Consider the following 27,669-nt stretch of genomic DNA (forward strand, 5'->3'; position numbering starts at 1 on the left):
TGCTCTCAACAGAAAATGATGAACTGAGGTATGATGTGCATCTGCAGAAACAGAGACTGCTATGCATGCCCAGGACATTCGCATTATTCCTGGAAAATTCTGGATATACATTCCATGACATCACCTATCAACGTGACTAGGTGATTCATCTGGTCTTCAAAGAAAATAAAGATGAACATGAATTCTCAGAGAGACTTACTGAGAATTGGGCTTCCAGTATTCCTGGTTGAACTGGTGAAACTAATAAAATGATACTTTCTTCTACAAAATATATTACCCCAAGATGCTCCACTCCATAAAGAAGTTTCCTCCCTTAACTCTGGATTTATAACTATGATCTTAAGCATTATCTCAAATGAGATTTTTATTTATAAACAAACTGCCAGATCTTACAGTCAAAAAAAGATGTAATTGTATATTTGTTTAATTGTTCAATCTGTTTGATGTAATTTTCTGATCCTTGTTCTGTGTAAACCGAAGTGGTATGCACTAGTGCATGAACTCCGGTATATAAAAGCCTTTAAATAAATAAATAAATAAATAAATAAATAAAACTCAAACTAATAAATCTATTTACTTGCAAGTGGAACTAAAACTGGGCCTTGAGCAATGTTTCCACTAACCTGTATATGAACCTCCAACTGCCTAACTGCTTGGATTTCTCCAGCCATCTTACAGATTGAACCACATGTGCCCCATAGTCTTATGATCCCACATGGCTCAAAATGTAAGCTTGCTGGTGAGGCGCCAAGTAGTTAGGGGCCCCCATGCAGGTTAACGGGAAAATTTGGTTGTGAGCTTTTTGAAAGAGATGCCCTGCTTGAGCATTTACACAAAGATAGTACAGTCATATTTTAAATAGATTTGCATTTCTTCAATATTGCCTGTTATTAAATGCCCTAAGAAAATTTGCAATGTTTGGTTATCCTGATAATTTAACAAAAATCTCCTTTTGACTATAAGTTACCTTAAGTCAGACCAATAATTTATTCAATACTTCAGTTTGAATATTTCAGTTCTAATTAAAACTATTGAAAGCCCCTATTTCTCATCACGCTATGTTTATAATCAGCAGCTCTGTCTTTAGCTTTCATTTTAGCAATATAAACTTTAAGTTTACATATTTAAATTTATATAACATCTACTAACCTGTAGTACTTGATGTATTGGCCAGTGCTGTTGCCCATAATGTAGGGCTGGGTGTGCCTGAACTGGGGCTGTGCAGAGGACTAACTGAGTTGAGAGCATTCAGTAGGGAATTTGGAGATGTAGATGTATTTACAGGTAGAGCAGTGGGACCTAAAAGACCTTTAGAAATAAATACATCAGAAATGTAAAGTAAGTAATTAACAAGCATTTTTTACAACACTAAAATATGTTAATAGCAATTTGCACTCTGTACTTTACAACCCTAAACATTTTTTTTAAAATTAAATACAGACATAATATGCAATCCTTATAAATAAAATTTCAAATCTCTTCCTTTGCTGGCTACTTGATCAACATATGGACACTATGGGCCAGGAAAAAACAAACAAACATACAGGCCGATACAGCACTGTTAACCCACAGTTGGGCGCACATTTTCGACACACTAAAAGCGCATCGAAAACACGCGTCTAACCCCCCGAAACTAATAGCGCCCGCAACATGCAAATACATATTGATGGCCCTATTAGTTATTCCCGTGCGATTCAGAAAGTAAAATGTGCAGCCAAACTGCACATTTTACTTTCAGAAATTAGCGCCTACCCAAAGGTAGGCGTTAATTTCTCTCAGCACCAGGAAAGTGTACAGAAAAGCAGTAAAAACTGCTTTTCTGTACACCCTCCGACTTAATATCATGGCGATATTAAGTCAGAGGTCCCAAAAGTAAAAAATAATTAAAAATTAAAAAATTAAAAATCAGCCCACGGCTCGCAGGTTGAAAACCAGACACTCAATTTTGCTGGCGTCCGGTTTCCGAACCCGTGGCTGTCAGCGGGTCCGAGAACCAATGCTGGCAAAATTGAGCGTCGGCTGTCAAACCCGCTAACAGCCACTGCGCTCCTGTCAAAAAGGAGGCGCTAGGGATGCGCTAGTGTCCCTAGCGCCTTTTACCGTGGGCCCTAATTAGCATAATTTTATTTACTGTATCGCATGCACAGGCCAGTGTCCTGTGCGCGCGCCGGGAGAGCGGACGCTCGCCCGCATTTATTTCTGAATCGGCCTGATAGTGGGGCCAATTATCAGCAGAATCTAACTGGTTACCTTGGTTAGCTGGCTAGAACTGCAGGCTGAAAATTTCACCGTCAGGCAGTTCTGGATGTGTTCCCAGGGTCATGGGAGGACTTTTTGGGCTAGCGCTGCTTCTCTTTCAATCTTTTCTCTACTACAGTTTGTACTACTTTTTGATCCTATATTCCATTCCTTTATTTCTCCCATTTCTTCTGGCTTCCTACTCTTCACACTTGTCTTTTTCCCTCCTAAAGTGCATTTTCTCTTACCTGTCTTCATATTTTTATTCTTTTCTCTTTTTCACTCTATCCTGTTTGATCCCTCCTGTAGTTTTACGACCCTCTGGTCTCTTATCCTTCCATCTCCCAGTTCCACTCCTCACCTCTCATCTGACCTCACCATCCATCTTTTCATCCCTCCTGCCTGCTGGAGGACCATTAGCAGAAAGTCATCCTCCAGACAAGATAGTAAGGGGTTAACATTTCCTGGCTGTGTTGGATCCTAGATGGGAAGGGGGTAAGACTAAGGGTTAGGTAGATAGGATGTGACCTCTATTAGTGAGTTGTCTGCAGCTTCCTTCCTGTCTGCCTATTGTGCTTGTCATACCAGCACAATCACCCGTAAGGAAACACGCAACTGTATAGACAGTATGTTTATTGATTTTCTACCCCAGTTTCCCATTTAAAAGAATACTTGCATGCTGCTTCAGAAGAGTTCTGAGTTATTTCTGCTTTATACTAAGCATTTCTTCTGGAAGTATGGTGGTATCTGCTGTACACACCCAGTTTTGACACTGAATAAACAGCTGGGAACAGACTGATAGAGGAGGAGAAAAATCTCACACTGCCTCCTTCTCACTCTTATCCCTCCCACCCTCTCTCTCATATGCAATGGAAACAAGTATGTCCTGCAACCTGGCTTCTTCCTTCTTGGTTGAATGATTTCCCACAATTCCATACGAACCGCCAAACTCTGTGGAAACAGCTAGATTTTACAGTCCTTACTGCATCATCATGGAAAACAAGAGGCTGTGGGTATCAACTATTATATTCACTAGATATATATTTTAATACCATACAAAGTTATTGTATAAAAATAAAATGTATAAAAATAAGATAATTGCATTATTGTACCATACATTTCCAAAAATACAAGCATCTATATTATTCCTATTTGGGGGTTGAAGCCAGGACCAAATAGTGTTCAACTGTTGAAAAAAGAAGAGACATGATTCCTATATTCTAATACTAATACTATGAAAAAACACCAAAATGTATACCAAGTCCAGTGAGTCCCAATCCAGCTGATAAGATATCTAGTCCATGGCATGACAAGCCAATAGGGCAAGATAATGTAGATGGATTTGTTGCTATAGTAACACCGCTGCTTTCAAGTCCTAGGAGACATTTTCTTGCTTCATACATGTTTAAGGCATTTCTTTCTACACTTTTCACAATCACAGACTGTTAAAAAAAAACAAAAAAACCTCAGTTTGATTTACATTCTCCTTTTCAGGCACTTCAAAGCAGATTACATTCAGGTACTGAAAGTTATATCCTTATCCCCAGAGGGCTTACAATCAAAAGATTTAAGGTAGATTTACTAAGCTGGGATAAGGGTATAATGGGCATAAAATGGTATGTCATGGAAATATCATGCAATATTCATGATACTGCACTCCTCCCCTCAAAACAAATTTGCTTCTCATTGAAAATAGCTGTTTTGCATGCATAAAATTAATTTATTTATTTAACACTTAATATACTGACATTCGTGGATCACATCAGGCCGGTTTACAAAAAACTTGGAAAGGCAGAAAATACAAAGAACACGGTAGGGGGAAAGGGGGAGCAGGCGAGAGCAGGGAAGAGAGTGGGGGGGCGAGAGCAGCTGGAAAGGATAGTGCAGCAGTGCGAAGTATGGGATGCTCCCGATGTCACAGAGACACTTCTTAAAGTTCCGCAATGTGTTACACTCCCCCTCCCCTGGCAGTTTATGAGACTCCTACCTATCTCCCCTGTACACCTATAAAAATGTTTAAAAAAAAAAAAAATTATTTGCATGATGCCCTGCCTCCTTCCCAAACCTCTCCCCCTTTGTTAAAAATTACCCCATCCCCATATCAAAAACCAACCCAACCCCAGTAGCAAGCACCCTCCGGCCCCCATCATACACCATAATCCTTGGTGTCTAGTGGAGCCCCCATTCTCTCCCATCCCTCACATGCAAAAAGAGACTCTGGTGGTCTAAGAGGGCCCCCAGACCCCCTTTCTGCTGCTCAGACACCCCTCCCATACTTAGAAGAGAGTCCTTGGTGGTCCAGCAGTGGCACCTCCTAGCTCCAGGCCAATCAACCCCATTTTCCTAAATGGCGTCATCTGGCCTATGCCACATCATGTGATAGGGACAACGGTTGGCCGACGCCATTTTGGAAAATGACATCAACTGGCCCAAAGTCAGTGGGGTACTCTGGGGTGCCACTAGACTACCAGGTAGATTTTTGTGTTTAGGTAAAAGGGTGGAGTCCAGGGGTCTTTTTTTTTTTTTCCATGTAATGGTGTGAGGCCTACTAGACACAAGAGATTAGAGTGTATTGCTAGGTTGTGGAGGCCAGGACAGGTGCTTTTAAGACTAAGTGGGGTGATTTTTAATCAAAGGGGAAGGGGGCAGGGTGTTGCCGCACAATTTTATATATATATTTTTTTTATATTTTAGGGCGTTCTGGCCCTTTAAAATGATGGCAATCTGGTGCAAAGTAGGCTGCCATTGTGTGTTTTTCTCAGGCTCTGCTGCATTATTTTTTTTACTGCGGAATTTTTCCATGCTAAAAAACGTAGCAATACCACTATTTTCCCAGGGAGGTATAAAATACTGTGGGATCATCCCCACACAATATTTCACCCCTCCTGCACTAAAATATCATTGTATAGCAAATCATCTCCTAAATTTGTACCTGAGCCAATTGAGGAATGGAGTGACTTGCTCAAGGTCACAAGGAGTAGAAATGGGATTTGAACAATTAACTGATATTTTTAGACAGTTATTTAGTTTAAGGCTAAGATCAAGTGTAAAGGTACAAAATAACAAAAAGGCCTTAAAAAATTGATTGTTACCTAGTGATAAAGCAGAGGTGTTTACAGATGGATATGTAGTCCTCACATCTGGGTAACATCACCAATATCAGAGATGTCTTGCAAGAACTTCAATGCTCTCTGAATGTGCTCTACTGGGCATGGGCAGGAGTTCATGCATTGTAACATGCTCACAGAGGCCCCACCCAATTCAGTATGAGACTTAAAATTGGAGAAGTCAACTTTCTGTGGAGATGGATATATTTTGTAACCCTTCTGAATTATAAGGAGAACCTAGCTGTCTGAAATTATAGCGGGCCAATGGATTACATAAGAAACAGACTTCCCCCAACAGGTAGGTTCTCCAGAATGGATACTGGAATACTAGATATTTTTTCCTAGATACCATTAAAACCCCATCCTGAGTTTTGATTGGAGAGCTAGCTCTGACTTAGTAGTCCTCTGCTGTCTGGGACAAGTGCAAGGCCTGCTGATCGGTTTGAGGAGGCAGAAGATACCTCCTTTGAAGGATAGAAATGCTCTCTCATGCCCCACTTAACCTCCTAGATGTAAAGGGCTGGTCAATAGTGGCTCCATAGAGGGTGTGAAGCCTAATACAATGACCTATATTTTATCTCCAAAGAGATTCTCTCCCTTTCAGGACATGTCCACAAGTCTTTCCTGAACATCTAAATGGAGATCTGAAGTTTGCAGACATAAGAGTTTGCAATCTCAGTAGTGGAGGCTCTTGATACTGTCTCAAAATCATTATAGGTGATCCTGATCAAATATCTTCCACACTTCTGACCCTTGTCCACTAGTGAATCCTGCTCATCCTGTTTCTCTCAAGGGAGAGAACTTGACAGGACCTTTACCTTGAACAGAATGCCTCACATTTACTGGCCTATAAAGAGCAGATAAGATGCTACGAGGAAACTGAGAATAGCATTCTGAAAAACCTCTCTCAACTAAGTCAAGGGTATAAGAATCAAAATCCGGGGTACTGAGGGATGTGCATTCAATATTTTTCAGCCATTTGTTTCAGCATGGGTGCACTATCTCACGATCGGAATGTATGCGCGCAAAACTGCTGGCATGCACGCATGTGGGCGCCTACCTGCATGTGCACGTACCATCTGATCACGAGATATGCGCACATGGCCGAAATGAATGAAATGAATGGCCCAACGAAAGCATTTGGAGTTTTCGAGAACAGATTTTGACCTACTGATGAGAGAGATGCTATTCATCGAATTTGAGAGCCATATGAACTCTATACAAAGAGTCCACTTTTTTATTAACAGGTTTACAAGTGTGTGTGTGTGTGTGTGTGGTGTCTCACATTCTCATCTGTATATCCTTCAGATCATCATGAATGAACATTGCTATACACTGTCCCTTAGGGACACTGAGAAGTTGTAGGATATCCAATAATTGTCCAGCCCAACTGAATTGGAATGGCTGTAGTCATTATCTTGACAAACTTAGAAGAATAATTGGTTTTCCAGTGGAAATCTATTCTGTTCCTGGGGAAGAGAGGGGTCAAAGGGATGATCTCTTGGCTCCCCTGATCACAGCAGTCCTCAGATCCATAATCATACTTCTAGGAATGCTCAGACTGTCTCAGAAGGATGAGAAGGCATTTTCTGTCTCCCAACTAGCAGTCAAGACCTCTGTGAGGGTTCCTCTTAAATGTTGGGATCTAGTCTGATGATCTCCAGTGTCTCTGTTAAACTTCCTCCCCTTGTGCACTGGAGACAGCCATCAGAGCAACAGAAGCCAATATAGATACTCAGAGTCTCTGTATCTATTTGATATTGCCAAGATATCAAAGACTCAGGAGTGACAAATTCAGGATGTATCAGCACTGATGCTGATGCAGGTGCACCAGTGCCAACAAGCCATCAGTTCATTGCTACCTGGACTCTTTCTAATGTCTCCTTAAAAGTCATCAATGCTAAAACTGCACTGGGTGCAAAAGGAGTGGTGACTTCCTGAGTCACCTGAGGTGTATCAGTGACTGCACCTGTGGCCCTTGGAGATTGTTACGATCCCTTAAGGTGCCTTGAAAATGAGTGGCCTTCTCTCCTGGAATGCTTGGTAGGATGTGAAGTACCAAACTCTCACCCTACTCCATGAATCAACGGGGACAGATGTCTATGGTTTCTCTCCCTTGCAAGATTCATCTATGCTGAATTCCCTATTGCAGGTAACCAACAAAGCAGAATCCTTCCCTTTCATCAGGTGGGAGTTGTTAGAGGATGCTATGTATCCCAGGTGCTTGATTTTGAAGATTGATATCCCCTCAAGTTGATGCACTACCAAAATTCAGTACATCTCCTAGGAATTCCAATGCTAATGCATCAGACTTACTGGACTTGAAAAGCTTTTCCATGAGCATCAAGTAAATTTGATGGCCTCGAAGTCATCTGAAACTAGAGATGTGATAACTAGTTCTCAGGCACACCACAGACATTTTAGGGTCAATCACCAACATGGTGCATCTGCACTGGGGGCATTTGCTGAAGCTGATAGTCCTCTTCACTTTCTAGGATACCGAGCAAAAAAACAGAGGTGAAACCAAATGACAATCTTGGAAAACAAAAGGACACCCGAAGTGCTTGATGCACTAGATTGTGCTAAGAGCTGAAGTGCCAACATGGAGGAAACTTAGAAATAATGAAAAAACCTAAATGATACTACATGGAAAATCCCAAACAGAGAGCACAATTGCAAAACATAAATTGAAAAAACCCCAAAAAACATGTTTTAGAAAATAGGAAAGAATACAAGCATTGGCAAGTTAGTTGTAACATTGACAAGGCAGGCAAAATGAATTTGAACAGAAGCTGGCTATAGAGGCAAAATTTCATAATAAAAACTTTTAAAAATATATTTGAATCAGGAAATCAGTGAGAGAGTTGGTTGGACAGATAGATGATTGAGGATTTGAAAGGGCACTTAGGGAAGACAAAGCCAAAGTGGAAAGATTAAATTAATTTTTGCTTCAGTGTTTGCTGAAAATGATTTTGGGGATATACCTGTGACGGAAATGGTATTTAATGGTGAGGAATAGGAAGAACTGAAACAATTCAGTGAATCTGGATTATATAATAGGGCAGGATTGACAAACTAAGGAGAAGGAAATTGCCTGGACCAGATGATTTACACCCTAGAGTTCTGAAAGAACTCAAACATGAAACTGCAGATCTATTACTAAGAATTTGTAACCTATCATTAAAAATCATCTATTGTACTTGAAGACTGGAGGGTAGCTAATGTGATGCTGATATTTAAAAAGGGCTCCAGAGGTGATCCTGGAAACCATAGACTAGTGAGCCCGAATTCAGTGCTGGGAAAAATCATAAAAACAATTCTAAAGAATAAAATCACAGAACATATAGAAAGACATTTTAATGGTACATGACCAGCATGGATTTACACAACAGAAGCCTTGCCTCACTAATTTGTTATATTTTTTGAAGGGATTAATAAGCACGTGGATAATGAATATAGTGTATTTGGATTTTCAGAAGGCTTTTGACAAAGTCCACCATGACACTCCTGAGAAAAATAAAAAGTCATGGGACAGGGGGCAATGTCTTATTGTGGCCTGCAAACTGGTTAAAAGAAAGGAAACAGAATAGGACTAAATGGTCCGTTTTCTCATGGAAAAAGGTAAACAGTGGACTGCTTCAAGGATTGGAACCGGTGCTTTTTAATATATAAATGATCTGGAAATGAGGATGAAAGGTGATCAAATTTGCAGATGACAATTATTCCACATACTGAAATCAGAAGTGGATTGGAGAAGCTGCAGGAAGACCTTGCAAGACTGGGAGACTGAGCATCCAAATGGCAGATGAAATTTAATGTGTTCAAGTGCAAAGAGATGTACATAGGGAAAAGTAACCCATACTTTAGTTACACAAGATTAGGTTCCACATTAGGAGTTGCCAGCCAGGAAAAGAATCTGGGCATCATCATGAATAATACTTTGAAATCCTCAGCTCAGTGATTGGTGGCAGTCAGAAAAGCAAGTGTTAAGAATTATTAGGAAAGGAAGAGAGAAAAAAAAATGTCATATTAGTTTTGTATTGTTCCATGGTGAGACTGCACCTAGACTACCGTGTGAAGTTCTGGTCATTGCATATTTAAAAAAAAAAAAAAAAAAAAAAAAAAAGACATAGCTGAATTGGAAAAGGTATAGAGAAAGGCAAACAAAATGATAAAGGGGATGGAACATATCCCCTATGAGGAAAGGCTAAAGAGGTTAGGACTCTTCAGCTTGAAAAAGAGACAGCTGAGGGGATATGATAGAGGTCTATAAAATCATGAGTGGAATACAACAGGTAAATGTGAATCTTATTTATCTTTCAAAAAAATACAAAAACTAGGGGAACACTCCATGAAGTTAGTAACATTTAAAACAAAGTAGTATTCTTTTTCATTCAATGCACAATTAAGCTCTGGGATTCACCGCTGAAGGATTTGGTAAAGGCAGCTAATGTGAATGGATTTAAATAAGATTTGGACAAGTTCTTGGAGGAAAAGTCCATAAACTGTTATTAACCAGAGAAACGGGAAAGTGACTACTTATCCCGGGGTGTTATCAGATTGAGATCTTTTTATTTGGGATCCTGCCAGTTACTTGTGACCTGGGGATTGGCCACTGTTGGAAACAGGATACAGGGCTTGATGAACTTATCTGACCCAGTATGACAATTATGTTCTTATATACCTCAGATGGGGAAAGGGTAAGTAGAGAAACACGACTACTGAGCTCTGTGGAAAAATAGAACTCTGTGAGGCCCCATGAGCACACTGCAACACAGGAACTCCTGTATATACTCAGAGAGCACCAAAGAGCTTGTAACACAGCTCCAATACCGAGCTCCATCTGCAACATTACCCAGATGTGAGGACATAATATCCCTTCCTTTTCCTCTGATAAGTTATATAGCACTTTGGACTGAATTACTGTAAGAGACAAATTAAAAAAAATGAGAATAGATTTAGGTTATTTTGCTTACTTGTACAGAACAGCTCCACAGGTATGATTGAGCACTATGTGCTATATCTCAGTCACAATGCTGAGATTAACATTCTTAATCTTGAGAGAAGCATCATGGTAACTTTAATCCTTAATAACCAGCCCGGACCTAAGTTTAACTCTTTGTCTGAAAGACAGCGCTGGTATAATTACCAGGCTACACTAGTGTATTATTGCGTTTGTCACAAAAGCCATCAGTAATATTTTTTTTAATAGTGGTCTCACACACAGCCCAACCTTCCTAAGCTTCTGAATCAAAGTTCAGAATTTGATGGTATGAGGGTTAATGAAACCCTCATACCACTGTGCACTGTGCCCATTGGGCCTGAGTCCATTTGCTACATTCTAGGAAACTGCTATTAATTAAGTTAACTTAGAAAATAGCCACTGCTATTACTAGCAACGGTAACATGGAATAGACTTAGTTTTTGGGTACTTGCCAGGTTCTTATAGCCTGGATTGGCCACTGTTGGAAACAGGATGCTGGGCTTGATGGACCATTGGTCTGACCCAGTATGGCATGTTCTTAAGTTCTTAAATTATGTATATGTGTCTCACATGCACACAAAAGGAAATGAATTGTAGCATACTGTTTCTGATTATAGCAATGGCAAGTCAAATCTTCCCAAACAATATTTTGCTTCTACTTCCACAAGATACGGATACTATATGCTAAACACCCATAATTCAAACCATCAAAAACATTTATATAATGAATCAGTTGTTCTCCCGACCTTTGAATTTATTTAAACTGTTTGTTTGGAATACCTAAAAGAATCATGTACAACTGTTATTGGAGGCATACACATAGAACACTAAGCTAAATAAAATAGGTCATAGGTAAATTAAATGGGCAATCTAACTATATTCTAGAAATCCAAAGTTACTGTACAGCTGTCTGCATAAAAACAAGAAAAATGTTTCCATTTGATAATTTGAAAGGCAAAATTGATATTTAAAATTTATTATAGTAATTTTTATCTGAAACATTTCTCTTTCTGTGCTAAAAAAATGCTTTGCCCTTACTTTGCTTGGCTGTTTTGGTTTTGGCTTGATGCTAATGAAGACATCTAACTGTTCCATCAGTTGAGTTATATACTGTGGCTCTACTTCAATTTCTTCTTTCATATCAAACATCAGCACAAGAGGAAGACAACCCTAGAAAATTAACCACAAATGTAATATACAAATATACCCAACATTTTGACTCCTCAGATTGATGTTTATTTTAGTTGATAATAAAATAATAAAATAGGTTTAAAATGACAAATATCCTTTGTAACAATCCAATGGTACATTTCAGCAGTGTCTTACATTCACCATAGTTTCTTCTCTGAGATTCCCTTTGCTAGTTTAAACACTATAAACAATCTCTATCTTTTTAGTTTCAGTTGAATAAAAAGATTAATTTGAGATAGCCTATAACTTATCTGTACTTAAGAAATGAAATATCAATCATATTATACCAAGTATCAAGTTAGAAATCAAAATAATTTAAAAGTCTTATGAAAGAAATGCTGATCTATTAGCGCTTGTCAGGATAGTTTTTTGGATAGCAGTAAGAGCCATATCCTACTACTGCTTATATCACAGACTCATAAATCCTTGTCTCTGCTTATGCTGGGCTCACATCCCAACCACGTAGGGAGGTGTTCATAAAAAAAAAAAAAAAAAAGTAGTATATATGAAAATAACCTTAACCAAGAAAAATCTTAATTGAAGCCTAATAAATTCAACCAAAGGACTACCCAATGCTATTGAATTTGCTCCTGGCAAGATAGAAAGTGTAATAAAAATAATTTAGCACAAGCTTAAAGCTTAGGTCAGAATGAAACATGAACCACTGTTAGTGATAAATGTGATCATATTGCTGGATTAGGGTCCTATTCTATGTGCCCTCACTATGAATATACCTTGCCTAGTTTCAAGATCTCTATTAAAAGATAAAGGAATCTAAGTGTAGCTCTTGTTGAATACAAGTAAGACCGCTATTCTTCTTATTCATCGACCACATTCGATACCATCTTACGATACAGTGTCTATAGTTAAAATTTAATTCTCTCTGGTTAAACCTATAAGGAGCCTTGGTGTGTTGCTTGATTCTACCTTTTCATTCAAACCTCAGATTAGGTCTCATTAAAATTGGTTTCTTTAAACTCCGGTTGTTAGCAAGTTTACGACACTTGCTTTATGACAGTGATTTCTTGACAGTGGTACGGACGATCATATTTCCGCATATTGACTATTGTAATTGTCTTTATATTGGTTTACCTAAAGGTTTGATTTATTCAATTCAGCTTTTATTGAATTCAGCCGCTAGGTTAGTTTCTCATTCTAAGCGTTTTCGAGCGGATTTCTCCTACTTTATGTAGGCTTAATTGGCTGCCAGTTACCGAGCGTATTGTGTTTAAAATTGGCATGATAGTCTATAAGTTTCTTGCTTCAGATTCTTCATATTGGCTTAATGCATTATTACAGATTTATAAACCTGTAAGATGTTTGAGATCTTCTCAATTGAATCTTTTAGAGATCCCTTCAGTTCGACATGGTAAGTTGTTTAGTACGAGGGAGACCTCTTTAAGAGTTTTTACTCCGCCGTGCTTATAATATGTAACAGCCTGAAGTATGTGTAATTCAGTTTTCAGTGAAAAGAATGTGAGAATATGGTTATTTAGAAAAATTAGAATAATGTGAGTAGAGTAATTGCTATGAGCTTTTGTTAATGTCAACTGACGAATAGTAAATAACTTGATCTAGGGACATAGATACCATTATTTGGTAGTATATTTCCCCTAGTTTCTGTGAAACAAAAAATTTTTGTCTGAAGTGTGTGTTTATTATTGTTTTTATTATGTATGTATTTTTTGTTCATCACCTAGGCCTATTCTGTGTTAGGCGATCAATAAATTTTAATAAATGAAATGAAATGTAATTTTTGTAAGTATTAGATCCTGAAGCCTTTGTCTAGACCAAGTTATTACGAAGTAAGTTGTACACAATAAGTGTGATTAATGCTTGCATTGAAAATTCTAATCAGTCAGTCAATGTAAAACTAATATTGTCTTAATTTTTAGATACTTTTTTACATATTGCAAACACTTATCTATGGAAAGAATTTTTGTTGGTCTGGTTTGAAATTGTATATACAGTATGTCATTCTTGAGGAATCGAGGTTTTGAGAACATCCAACACTGGCCATGTTTCAACGATATTATGTGTGCGTCAGGAGTGACTATCTTCTTAAAGATTGCAACATGTCAGTGGACTAAGAAGTTTCTACAAGATTAGTTTAAACTTATATTTGAGCAAAAATGGATTGATTTATAATGCATTCACCGTTTTATGGTTTTGAAAGAACAATTAAATCATAGTTGTGACTAGAGGTCTTGGTTTAAGTTTGAGAGATGCTGGGAGAGCTTTATTAAGCACTGAGGAGATCACACTCCTCCCCCCTTCATTTCTTCTTTAGGTATTGATATCCACCATGTTAGAAATACAGTGTTCCCATTTTAATTGAAATAACAGATGTTTTTAAGCAATGGCATAGGTAGATTTTGTTTTTTATTATATTTTTTTGGGAGGGTTAATTTAATTTTTATCATGAATTTTTATTTTCATTTTTTAATCGTTTGTTCAGGTACTATTGGGCTATTGTACTTTATTTTTGGCTGCTGTCCTTTTGGCAATACATGTATACACATGATTTCCAATTGTTAATTTGCCACTTTTTATGTTACTTTTCATGTTTTATTAATATGATTGAGTATTTCATATTTTATCATGTCTCATGCACCTGTTATTTGATTATTCTTTTTATTGTATTTTTTAGATTAAGCATAGCCCCTAATGCAGGCATTAGACAAAACATGGCCATGGGCATTTTTTTTAAAGTATAATTTGTTTCTTATATTGTTTTTGGTTTTAACAATAAGTAATAAAGGCCTGTGAGATACAGCTGGTTTATATTCACAGTGAATCTATTTTGTGAGATATTTGCTTATTTGTACCACTATGCTTGTTCATCATGATATTACTGTGCTACTGTTGCCTCTTTTTCAGTTTTATTTGTTATTTTCTTTCACCATCACAGTACTATAAAGTTTGCTCTAGAGTGATTCATTTCTTGATAGCTGCAACCAACAACAGAGAAAAAGACCACACAATTCTCTTCAAAAAAGTATACTGCACAAGGTTTTCCTTGATAGAAGTATTGTGAGGATATCTACACTTGATTTGGAGCTAGAAAATCCTTTGTGAGATTTTGGATTTAAATACTAACCAATTTTTGGGAAATCCAGGGCATTAAATGACTTTACAGAACAAGGTCCAATCCATTCTATATTGCAAAAGAACAAAAAGTAAAGTGATATAATGAATAATGTACTCCAAAAGGTCATACCAATTCCTTTGAATACATACCATGAGATATTGCCGTGCCAGGCAGACAGAGTCAATAGTGCCCTGGAGGTAGACAGTGGATTTCTTCTGTGGATTAGTAGGATCAGGGAAGTGGATCTGAGCACCAGTTCTTTGCATGATATGTTTTATGTTACTACCATTTCGACCCATCATGAAGAGGTGATGCTGAGCAGCAATATCAAGCTGTGTACTCACAGGGATAGCACTAGCCAAGCCACCACCAAGATGTTCCAACAACAAGGCAGTTCCCTCCTTTGAAGGAATAAACAAATTATGAAAGTGTTATTGCAGTATAATGGAAATGTCTAGTATATCTGACACAGGGTCATTCACCAAAATGCATTATGAAGTTAACACAGTCACCGCACAGCATGAATGCAAATTTTTAGAAGGGGTGGGTTTAATTAAAATGAGGGGCAATATCGTACCGTGCAATAGCATAACACATGCTATTGCATGGTTTTAATTTTGACCTTTTCTGGGCTTGGGAAGGGAGAAAAAGAGAAAGACTCTGGGGACCTTCACAATATTCAACTATTTATATCTCTATAGGAGGGCCAGCTAATGGCTCAATTTGACGTGTTGGTGGTTTAGGGATCAGTTTTAGCTGCGGAGTGAGACGTACAAACAGCACAGTACACAGAGGTGAAGATTTGATGTCATTTGGAATGAGGAAAGTCTCACAAAGATGAGATTTCTATGTTATCTTGCCCTAGCTTGATGGTACCTGGTCTGCTCAGGAACGTTCTTGTCAAATCAACTTCCTGGAGCTCTGGGCACTATGGGCTTCAGAGATTGGCTGTCCAACAAAGTTGTCCTGATCCAGACCGACAACCAAGTAGCCATGTGGTACGTCAACAAGCAGGGAGGCACAGGATCATACCTCCTGTGTCAGGAAGTGGTCCAGATCTGGTTGTGGGCCTTGTCTCATGGGACAGTGCTCAGGGCCATGTACCTGGCTGGGTCGGAGAACATTTTGGCGGAAAGGCTGAATTGAGCCTTCAGACACCATGAGTGGTTCTTGGACCTGGATATTCCGCCTCTGGGAGAGCCCAGACGTAGATCTATTCTCATCCCCCTACAACAGGAAGGGGCCTCGATGCTGCTTCCTGTCCAAGCAGATGGCAAACCAGCCTCAGATGCCCTGGTCATCATTAGGGCAAGAGTCTTCTCTATGCACATCCTCTGATTCCCTTGGTAAGAAAGACTCTCTTGAAACTTTGCAAGGATCCTCATAGTCCCTCTGTCTGAGACAGGTCTGGTTTCTACTCATGCAGGAGCTGTCCATCTAGAAACAGATCAGTCTGGGGACTTTCCCAGATCTCATCACGCAAGATCAGGGCAGGCTGTGGCATCCCAACCTCTAGGCCCTGTCGCTTATGATCTGGATTTCTAGTATGTTAACTCACCCTAGCTTGATTGTACCATAGTAGAAATCATAGCAGAAATCTAGATTTCTACTATGTTATCTTGCCCTAGATTGATGGTACCATCAATCTAGGGCAAGATAACATAGTAGAAATCTCATCTTTGTGAGACTTTCCTCACTCCAAATGACATCAAATCTTCACCTCGGTGTACTGTGTTGTTTGCACATCTTACTCCACATTTAAAACTGGCCCCTAAACCACCACCAACACCTCAAGCTATTAGCCGGCCCTCCTATAAGAGATATAAATAGTTGACTACTATGAAGGCCTTATAAATAGGCGCTCTCTCCCCCCTCCCCCGGGCAATTTGCAAGCTGTGCAATATAAGTGTCGCGACGTGCAAAGTTTACCGCACTACGTGATACTACCTATGTAAAGTGCTATGTTAGCGCACAATGCGGTAATTCTAAAATTACCCTAAACATGCCACTTTTTCTTACCACAGGCATTATGCATGCACTATTATAGCATTTTGATGAATCTAGGTGTAAATTTGGTGAATTGTCACATAAAGCAGAGTTGCTTACCTGTGACAGGTGTTATCTGAGGACAGCAGGATATTAGTCCTTCCATATGGGTGACATCATCAGATGAAGCCTGATGCAGAAAACGTATGTCAAAGTTTCTAGAAACTAATTAGGCATGCTGAAAATTCCCAGCATGCCCTATACCACAAATGGGCCCTCTTCAGTCTCCACACATGGGTGAATCCTTAGCTACAGGCTGCTCCCAAAATAAAAGGAGACCAACAGACACCTAACCAGGTGCCAACAGGCACACCACCACTGGTGTTGTTGGTAACAGAAGAGGAGACAGTTTGAACCCAAACAATGGGCCCTAGATTGGGAGAATTGGGTTCTACAGTTTCTAAAGGACAAACTGGCCAAACCTACTGTCGCATCGGCCAGCCCTATCCAGACAAACGTGATGTGAATGTATGGAAAGAACTCCATGTTGCAGCCTTGCAGATCTCCTCCCTGGGAACTGCTCACAAGTGGGCCACTAACATTGCCATGGCTCTGAAAGAATAAGTCTTGACATGATCCCCGAAGATGCAGTCCTGCCTGGGTATAACAGAAGGAGATGCAATCTGCTAGCCAATTGGAGTGTCTGTTTTGCAACTGCAATGCCCAACCTATTCTTATCAAAAGAAACAAAAAGTTGGGTGGATGGTCTATTGGCTTCTGTCTGCTCCAGACAGAAGGCTAAGGCTCACTTCCAGTCCAAACTGTGCTGTGCTCATTTGCCTTGGTGTGAATGGGGCCTGGGAAAGAAAACTGGCAGGATGATTGACTGGTTAAGAGAGAAATCCATTACCACCTTAAGCATGATAAAACAGAGTAAGGTGGATAAGTCACTAAGGCCTGCAGCTTGCTGACCCTGTGCACTGAAGTGACTGCCACCAAAAATATGACCTTCCAGATCAGGTACCTCAGGTCACAGGTGCACAGTGGCTCAAAAGGAGCTTTCATCAGCTGAGCTAACACCACATTGATGTCCCAAGACACAGCAAGAGGCCTTAGAGAAGGCTTCAATTGAAGCAGATCTCGCATGAATCGTACAACTATAGGCTGTACAGAGATGGGTGTACCATCTACACTGTGGTGGTATGCACCAATTGCACTAAAATGAACTCTGACAGAGTTGGTTTTTAAGCCAGCCTCTGAAAGGTGTAGAATGTAATCAAGCAGTTTTTGTGTGGGACAGGAGAACGGATCTATGGCCTTCTGTTCACACCACACAGAAAAACTCCTCCTCTTCAGTCCATAGGATTTTCTAGTGGAAAGCTTTCTAGAAGCCACCAGGACCTGAATCACATTCTCAGAAAGATTAAGCGGCTGCAGGATTAACCTCTCAACATCCAGACCATAAGCGACAGGGCCTAGAGGTTGGGATGCCGTGGGCTGCTCTGATCTTGTGTGATGAGATTTATTTATTTATTTATTTATTTATTTAATGTCTCTTATATACCGATGTCCGTTTGCACATCGCATCGGTTCACAGTAAAACATGAACTTTATAGGCGAAGCCCTTACAGAGAACAGATAAAATAGATAAATACAATTAACTTTAGGGCATGGCCCTTAACAAAACCAGGGAACAATACACTGGGGGGGGTATTGATTTACCTACTATAACCTATATATATGTATATATAAATATATATATACATATATATAAATAACTATACACATAAAAGTATAACAGTTCAAAGTACCAAAATCAGAGTCCCCAGACTGATCTGTTTCCAGATGGACAGCTCCTGCATGAGTAGAAATAGACCTGTCTCAGACAATGAGGGCCTATGAGGATCAGTCCCTCTATCCTCCCAAAGTTTCAAGAGAGTCTTTGTCACCAAGGGAATCAGAGGATGTGCGTACAGAAGGCCCTTGCCCCAATGATGGGCCAGGGCATTTGAGGCTGGTTTGCCATCTGACTTGGACAGGCAGCAGCAATGAACCACCTTCCTGTTGCAGGGGGATGAGAACAGATCTACATCTGGGTTCCCCCAGAGGCAGAATATCCAGGGTCCAGGAACCACTCATGGTGGCTGAATTGAGCCTTCAGACTTTCTGCCATCACGTCCTCCAACCCAGCCAGATACGTGGCCCTGAGCACTATCCCATGAGACAAGGCCTACCACCAGATCTGGACCACTTCCTGACACAGGAGGTGCGATCCCGTGCCTCCCTGCTTGTTGACATACCACATGGCTACTTGGTTGTCGGTCTGGATCAGGACAACTTTGTTAGACAGCCAATCTCTGAAGCCCATAGCGCCAGGAAGTTGATTTGACAAGAACGTTCCTGAGCAGACCACATGGTGGTCTGGGTGCCGAGCCCATATTCATAAGCTCACCACCCCAGGGTAGATGCATCCATGGTAAGCACAATTTGAGTACGAAGACTCTGAAAGGAAATACCTTGTTCCAGATTGGAAAGTACCCACCACCAGGACTCGGAAGCAATCCTGGAGTCTCTGCATCACTTGGCGCCACTGTGACCTCAAGGTCCACTGGGCTCTGCGCTTGTGCAAGCATGCCAAGGGAGTGACATGGACAGACACCGCCATGTGGCCCAACAGCTTCAACATGTGCCAGGCTGATACCTGCTGGCTTTGTTGAACTTCTGCCGCAATGGACACCAAAGCGATGGCCCTCTGGCGCGGTAGAAAGGCCTTGGCCTGAGCAGTGTCTAGCAGGGTTCCAATGAAGTCCAATCAAGGTGATGGACAGACGGGACTTTGGGTAATTGAGAATGAACCATAGTGACTCCAACACCTGGATGATCAAGCGATTGAACCAGATAGGCCCCTTACTGATTTGTGCTTTTGACCAGCCAATCATCCAGATATGGGAAACATGCACTCTCAACATGCAGAGGTGCACTGTCACCATGGCCAGGCATTTTGTGAAGACCCATCAGTTGGACGTGAGCCCAAACGGGATCATCCAATACTGGAAGTGCTGTTTTCTTAGAACAGCACTTCCAGTATTGACATTCCAGTATAGAACATTTTTCTTAGAAACTTGTTCAAGGCCCTCAAATCTAGGATGGGACATTCTCTTTGGAATCAGGAAGTACCTGGAGTAGAATCCCTGCCCTTTTTGCCCTGGTGGTGTGGGTTCAACCGCTCTTGCCATTAAGATGGAGAACTCCACTTGTAGTACCTCCTGATGCACTACTGGCCCCCAAAATGGTACCCCTGGTGGATGGACAAAACCCACTGGTCCAAGGTTACACTGGGCCACAAAGAACCGCAGCCTGCCCCCAACCAGAAGATCCATTGTCTCGGATACGGTCAACTGGCTTATGCTCCCTAAGACCCAGTCAAAACCCTGTCTCTGGAGTTGACTAAAAAGCTGCCTGGGATAGCCACAGGAGCTATGAGGGTGTTGACTGAATCGAGGAGGCAGAGGATAGTACTTCCTTTAGCAAAAAAATTAGACTTCCTTGGCCCCGGCCTCAAGGGCCTCCTAGAGGAGAATGGGTCTGGAGTACTGGAGGAGAGTTGGCTGGAGGGTTTCATCATGTCCCGGAATAGGGCCATAGCATCCCTTAACCTATCTCTCCAGTACATGCTATATCAGTGAGTCACTTTGCACCTCTGTCAGAGATCTGAAGCTTGCAGCCATGCTATTCTGCAGGCACTGATTCCTGCTGCAGAGACCCTCGACGCAGTCTCAAACATCGTAGGTTGCACAGATCTCATGTTTCCCTCACTCCAAACCCTTGTGCACCAGCGACATGAGGGTGTCTTGCTACTGTTGAGGCAGCTGCTCAGCCACCTCCTGTCATCTGCTTCCAGATGACCAAGTATTGGCTTATGTAGAGCTGGTAGGCAGCGATGCGGGCAATAAGCATGGTGCCTTGGAACACCTTCCTCCTAAGAGTGTCCATCGCTCTGTGGTCCTTCCCCGGGGTGCTGAAGAATGGATCCAAGAGCACTTGGCCCTAGAGGGCGGATCTGACCACCGACAGGTGAGAGAGCTGACACTTATTGAATCTGGCAGCTTTCTGGACAAAGTAAATCCCGTCTGCCTTAATGGGAGCCACTATGAGGGAGTGTTCCCAAATTCACAGCAGCAACTCCTTAAGGATCTCATATACTGGTACTGACATGATCTCCTTAGGAGGCTCCACAAACTGGAGAATATCAAGCAGTTTGTGCCTGGCATTCTCCTCCTTCAAAAGCTGGAATGGGATAGCCTCCAACATCCTCACAAAACCTGCAAAGGTAAAGTCCTCAGACAGAGACTTCCTTCGCTTATCCAGAGGAGAAGGGTATGATGGGAGACCATATTAATTTTCGTCGGAAGACTCTGATCATCCCTCAGGGGGTCATAGGGACCCTCTTCCTCACTGTATACCACAGGGAATGGGGCCATAGGTGCTTGGCCTACATCCAGAGGTGCAGGCACCAATAGAACTGGCCAGGTTACTACAGGCCTTGGCGGACCTTCCTCCAAGGTAGGGATGACCACTGTATCAGTAGGGGGAGGTCTTGGAGCCCCGCCGGGCACTGTGCCAGCCCAGGAACAGATGCCAGCTGGGTTGGTAACGCACTGCTAAGCATGTTGAACTTCTCCAGAAGCAAAATGAGGATGGGTGGTACCGGTTCCGGTACCATCGGTGACAGGAACCTGCAGCGCCCGCTCCACTGCCAGCTGGACACGATGCTCCAGCTCCTCCTCAAACGTTGTTGATGCCAACACTGATTAGGAGGAAGGAGGGATGGCCAGTTCTTCCTAGGACCCCCCGAGGGGGGGGGGGGAATCAGTGACTGGCACCAGGACCAGTGGAGACCGATAGACCCAGGGCATTGATGGAGGGTGGGCGCTCCTTGCCAGAAGTCGCTTTTGGGAAATCACTGAAAAAGCTGGAGCATCCCTGTGCCTGCCACCGTGCATAGACAGGGACCGGTGCCGATGCTTTTTAGGCTTTCCTCAATGCTTGGCCTGGTCCTTCCCTGGTGCCGAGGTCGATGAACCCAGCATTGGCCCGAAGGAAATAGACTACTGTCGGTGTCCGGCACCCCATCCACTGGCGACCTTGACAGGGACCACAGTCCCAACAATGTCGATGGTGAGGTCTCAATCAGTGAGCTCCGATGTCCTTTGATGCTAATGCTGCCGATGCCAATTACTCGTACTTCTTCAAATTCACAGCAGAACTGAAGAACTGATCCATCTTGTAGAGTCGAAGCAGACATCCCTTTGGGGTCAGCTGGGTGCACAAGCGGCAACCCTGGACATCAAGTGATGCCCTCAGGGAGAGGATGCAAACTTCATAAGGATCATTGAACATGGTCCTTGGGCACTGGGGGCATTGGCGAAGGCTGGATGTGTCCATGACAGGGTGAAACAAAGGGGATACCGAAAACCCTGACTAGGGACACTATGGGGAGGTACCGAGGGGGGCCCGGTGACAGATCAAAGAAAAGGATCGCATAAGAAAACCCAGAACTTTTCCAGAAGGCAAAAAGCCAAATTTTTAGAGCTCAATTAACCATGAGGCTCACAGCTCCCCGGAAAAAAAGACTGAAGAGGGACCCTGCATGGACACGTGGTAGAGGACATACAGGACATGCTCAGTGTACTTAGTCACAGTTTCTAGAAACTTTGACATACGTTTTACACATCAGACTCCATCTGATAATGTCACCCTTGTGTGAGGACTACCATCCTGCTTGTCTTCGGAGAATTATAAAGATCACAATATATGATGTTACAACCCTGACCACCTATGTTTCCAAAATGACATTGTGGTAACCTGCATGGTGTGGCAGTTACAACCTATATCTGGATTCCAAGGAGACATTCAGGTAAAACTGAATGGAAAGACCATGATTAAAATCCAAACTTGAATGAGAATGGGAAGGCTGGATGTTTTACAGGACTACTACAAGTTTTGTTATCTGTGTGGATTATTTGAAAACTTGATGCTTTTAATGCAACTACAACATTGCTCCCTGCTTAGACATAAGGAAAAAAGCACAGGACTGCTTCTACAGCCAAGTCCTAAAGGAAACAAAGAACATTCATGGGGGTAACTTGCTGGTGCAGAGGTTACTACCCTTAACCAATAAGCCTTGATATTTTTGATTCAACTGCAACATCACTCTTTGCTTTGAAGGAGGGTGTGGGGGCTGAAAGGAAAGAGAAATTTGGATTCTGAGACAATCAACAAGAGCCATGACTGTGGTTTGTTTGTTTTGTTTGTTTTTTTAGTCTGGGGTACTGATGCGTAGACATTAATGAAAAAAATGCAAGACTGCTTCTACGACTAAGTCCATTAGCAAAGCACATCGTACAAAACCAATATATGTAGGTAACCTGCATGGTGCGGCAGATACTACCATAGGAAGCTTGCTGGACAGGCTGGATGGATCATTGGTCCTTTTCTGCCATCATTTCTGTTTCTATGAAGGGGACGTGGGTATTTGATTTAGCACTATCTTGTAAGAATCATAGAAGATGACAAGGTCTGAAATGGCCTACCAGTGGAAGCAGTAGCAGCAGTGGCAAATACTTTAACATAACCTAGGCATGTTTGAGACTAATCTTTTTTTTTATTTATATTTTACTTTTTGTGACATTTCAAAGTGGATTACATTCATGAATTATAGGTATTTCCCTATCCCCAGAGGGCTGACAATCTAAAGGCTTGATTTACTAAGGCTTTTCTGCCATTTCGTGCCTATAGGAAAAATGCTTGCTTGTACCTGAGGCACTGGAAGGTGAATTGACTTGTCCAAGATCATAAGGAGTGTCAGAGGGATTTGAACACTGAATTCCCTGGTTTGTAGACTGCTGCTCTAGCCACTAGTTTACTCCATGCCATGCAGCGGTGGGCAGTAGTAGGAAACAGATTGAAAATTCAATGGGGGGGGGGGGGGGGGTTGCTGGAGATGGCTTGAGTATGGAATTTATCACTCATCTACTCAAAGGGGAAGAATCCCAACTAGGCAGACTGGATGAGCCAATCTGGTCTTTTTCTGCCAACATGCTCTATGCTACTGTGTTACTATGAAAGAGTAAAAGCTTTAAAAGCTTCTAGCTACATAATGAAACTGAATGGAAAAGCAGTTATATGAATATCTCATTCAAAATTAACATAAGGTGGTCACACCCTACAAGTAACACTTTTGGTATAGTCCTTATTAATGTGGTAACCTGAATCTAGAACAGAATACAATCTTTTTTCCCCTTAAAAAGGGGGCTTGTGAATAAAATGAGAAGCTTGGGATTGAGTGCCAAGGTGGTGGCATGGATTACAAAGCAGATGGTGGCCAGAAGACAGCATATGATGATAAACGGAACTTACTCTGAAGAGAGAGCCACAAGGATCGGTCTTGGGACTAGTCCTGTTCAATATCTTTGTGAGCGACATTGCAGAAGGGATAGAAGGTAAAGTTTGTCTATTTGCGGATGATACTAAGATCTGCAACAGAGAGGACACACCGGAAAGAATAGAGAATGAGACATGATTTAAAGAAGTTTGAAGGGTGGTCGAAGATATAGCAGCTGGAATTCAATGCCAAGAAGTGCAGAGTCATGCATATGGGGTGTGGTAATCCAAAGAGCTGTATGGGATGGAGTGTGAAAGGCTGTGGTGCATGGAACAGGAGAGGGACCTTGGAATGATAGTGTCTAGCGATCTGAAGGTGGCAAAGCAATGTGACAAGGCGATAGCTAAAGCCAGAAGAATGCTGAGCTAAATAGAGAGGAATAACCAGTAAAAAAAAAAAAAAAAAAAGGCGGTGATAATTCCGTTATATAGTTCATTGGCGAGGTCTCACCTGGAGTACTGTGTTCAGTTCTGGAGACCGTATCTCAAAAAGGACAGAGACCAGATGGAGATGGTCGAGAGAAGGGAGACAAAAATGGTGGGGGGGGGGGGGGGGGGGTGTTCCTCTATCAAATGACTTATGAGGAGAGACTGAAGGACTTAAATATGTATACCCTGGAGGAGAGGAGGTGCAGGGGGGGAATACGATACAGACTGTCAGACACCTGAAAGGTTTTAATGATGCACAATTGACAAACCTTTTCCATTGGAAATAAATCAGTAGAAACTGGGGTCAGATAATGAAACTCCAGGGAGGACGACTCAGAACCATCAGGAAATATTTCTTCACAGAGAGGGTGGTGGATGCCTGGAATGCCCTTCTAGAGGTGGTGGTGAAGACAAACAATGAAAGATTTCAAAGGGACATGGGATAAACACTGTGGATCCCTAAATGTTAGAGGATGGAAATGAAGAAAAAAAGAGTGCATGGGGGTAACTTGCTGGTGTGGTGGTTACTACCCTTAACCAATAAGCCTTCATACTGTTAATGCAACTCCATTATTACTCTCTGCTTTAACCGCAGGTAGAAAAGAGGAAACAGGGAATTAGATTCAGACAGCAACCAACAAGGACACTGAATTTTACAATCTGGGAAAACAAATAAGCATGGGCGTAACTTGCTGATACAGCTGTTACTACCTTTAACCAATAAGCCTGATACTTCTGATGCCACTCCAGTATTGCTCTCTGCTTCAACAGCAAGAGGTAATGGGGAATTGGACTCAAGACAGCAACAAACAAGGGTCCTGACTTTGACAGTATGGGAAACTAGGTATGGGGGTGACCTATGGCAAGGCAGATGCTACCATAAGCTTGCTGGGCAGACTGGATACACTGTTAGGTCCTTTTCTGCCATCATTTTCTATGTTTCTATGTAAATGAAGTCATTTTTTATGAACTAGGCAAAAACTGCATCTGTGAAGAACCATGAACTAGATTAAGTAGAAGATTCATAAACTGGACCTCGTATTTGGCAGTAACCTGAGACATCAGGCTAATCATTACTAACATATTTTAAGGATCAAGTCAAGTTTCTCACATGATATTTGGAAAAGAACTGCATCTATATTGCAGACTTCTTCAGTTTGCGTAAACATTTTTCTACTTTATATATAGACTATTAAAAGTCCCCATTTATATATTTCTAGTAATTTGTATTCATGTACCCTTCCCAATTAGGCTAATGTTCTGCACACAACAAAAATAGCCACACAGCACATGAGTTAAGAAAAATTGATTATATTCTTTATTAAAACTTGCAGCAGCAGTATTCTCCACATTACAAAATATTTTATTTCCTTGAGGTTTTACCATGTGCAAAACCCTTTTTCAAAATCCCTTTTCATGTCCATTTTTCAGCTGTGTGTACTAGGTATGTACATTTGTTGCTCCATTAGTTTCATGCATTGCAGCAGTATTCGCATATCTCATGCATTTATAGGACACATATGTTTAACGAGTTACGTGCGCACCATAAATCCACGAGGTAAACGTGTACTGCTGCCATGAATAGAGCACATCCCTAGGGTGCACTATATTTGTATTATGCTCTGTGTGACACCTGCTAGAGATAACAAAATAATTCACTTAGATTTAAAATACTGGGCATAGACATGTATCAGCAGCTCTCAAAAACATTCTAAACATATATTTTTCCTTAATTAAAAATCTGAATGAAAACCTGGATCTTAATTGCTTTACCTGTCAGTTGAATTATTCTCAACAATTCTGCCAGTACTGCTGTTTTAACTGTATTTCCACCTATTGGGGTAGAGCTATAACAAGGTTATATATAGCTATAGAGATATTGTTAACCTGGGCAGTCCAACTACCCCGTTGCAGGACTGGGGGAGAGGGCAGCACACCCACTTATAAACACAGCACCCAGTACACCACAACGAATCAGATAATAATGGGTAATAATGGAAATACAGTAATAATGCCTAAGTACCTGAGTCACAAGAAATACCTTACCTGAACAAAAACTATACAAACTACATATATTACATCGCCTCTGGATCATAGGCTCACCGATGGTAAGCAAAGTCCTGTCCTTCCAAGAGGCTCCTCACTTGGGCATTATTGGTCAGCCTGCTGCGCACAAGCAAGGCGACTGTCCAAACAGACAGGGACATCTGGCTTGACGCCATACTGAGGCCACCCAACCCTGATGGTAGACAGTCCCAACAGTATAAATGAGATAATGACTGTTATTAAATTCATTGCCCCTGAACGAAAAATCAGCTCAGGTACTCCTGCCCTGGATTGCTGCGACATAACAAAACTATATAACACACAAATGACATCAACTTAACTAGTTAATGATTTCTGGGGTATTCACAAACAGTACAGTTGTGAAGTTTGTGTAACCAGACAGTGATTAAAACTGCCCATCTACAGATGCCTCAGAACAGTTGGGAGGGTGGGTGCGATTCAGGAGCAGCTAAGGCATGGGGAGCAGGAAGCAAAAGTGGTTACTCTTGGGCTGCCTACTCCTGATGTGTTCCCGATGCTACCTGGTTCAGCCCCTTTCCTATCCCTAAAATCAAAATTGCCAAATGGGCAAGCTTGGCACTTCCTTCAGACATAGCCAGAGCTCCCACCAGGGACCTCCCTTGAGGATCTTCCTATTGGTCCTACTCCTCCCTTGGATAGCCTCAGATTCTCCTCAGCCGACCCCAGATTCTCCTCTGTTCCTACCAGCAATGGTATGGCCCTCCCCATCTGAGCAATCATCCTTCTGATGATATCACTGGGGGCAGTGTTGCCCCTGTGACATCAGGCTGTGCAAGGCCAGCTGCAGCCCTGTCAAATGGCTGCTCCAGTAGGGATGTGCAGAAGAAAAAATTTCCATTTCATTTTTTCATTTCATTGGGACCCCAATTCGTTTCTTTAGTTTCATAGCAAAAAAAAAAAAAAATTGTTTACTAGTTTCATTCGTTTTTCATTTGCCATTAAAGTCAATGGGGGAAGTATTTGCAGCCTATTTTTGGCTGCAGAATTGAGGTTCTCTCATCAATTTGGATGAAACTTCTGGGCAGCAATCATCAGAACGCGCAAAGAGCTCCAAGGTACTTAAGACTGTGGCAAAGTGGGACCAAAGTGGCATGAATAGCCTAAGGCACCAT

The 27,669-nt window shown here is 41.5% G+C and overlaps 1 protein-coding gene across 1 annotated transcript in view; it reads right to left on the reverse strand.

The window, feature by feature from the left end:
- The window catches only part of BICC1 (BicC family RNA binding protein 1), a 677,586-nt gene that overhangs the window by 134,704 nt on the left and 515,213 nt on the right, over window positions 1-27,669 (reverse strand). The window contains exons 8-11 of the mRNA XM_029609769.1: window positions 14,761-15,012; window positions 11,368-11,499; window positions 3,497-3,680; window positions 1,150-1,308 (exon numbers count right to left, since the gene is read on the reverse strand). Of these exons, the coding sequence (XP_029465629.1) occupies window positions 1,150-1,308; window positions 3,497-3,680; window positions 11,368-11,499; window positions 14,761-15,012 (727 nt within the window). The remainder of the gene's footprint in view (window positions 1-1,149; window positions 1,309-3,496; window positions 3,681-11,367; window positions 11,500-14,760; window positions 15,013-27,669) is intronic.

Source organism: Rhinatrema bivittatum, chromosome 7 (genome assembly GCF_901001135.1).
Source record: "Rhinatrema bivittatum chromosome 7, aRhiBiv1.1, whole genome shotgun sequence".
NCBI classification, from domain to species: domain Eukaryota; kingdom Metazoa; phylum Chordata; class Amphibia; order Gymnophiona; family Rhinatrematidae; genus Rhinatrema; species Rhinatrema bivittatum.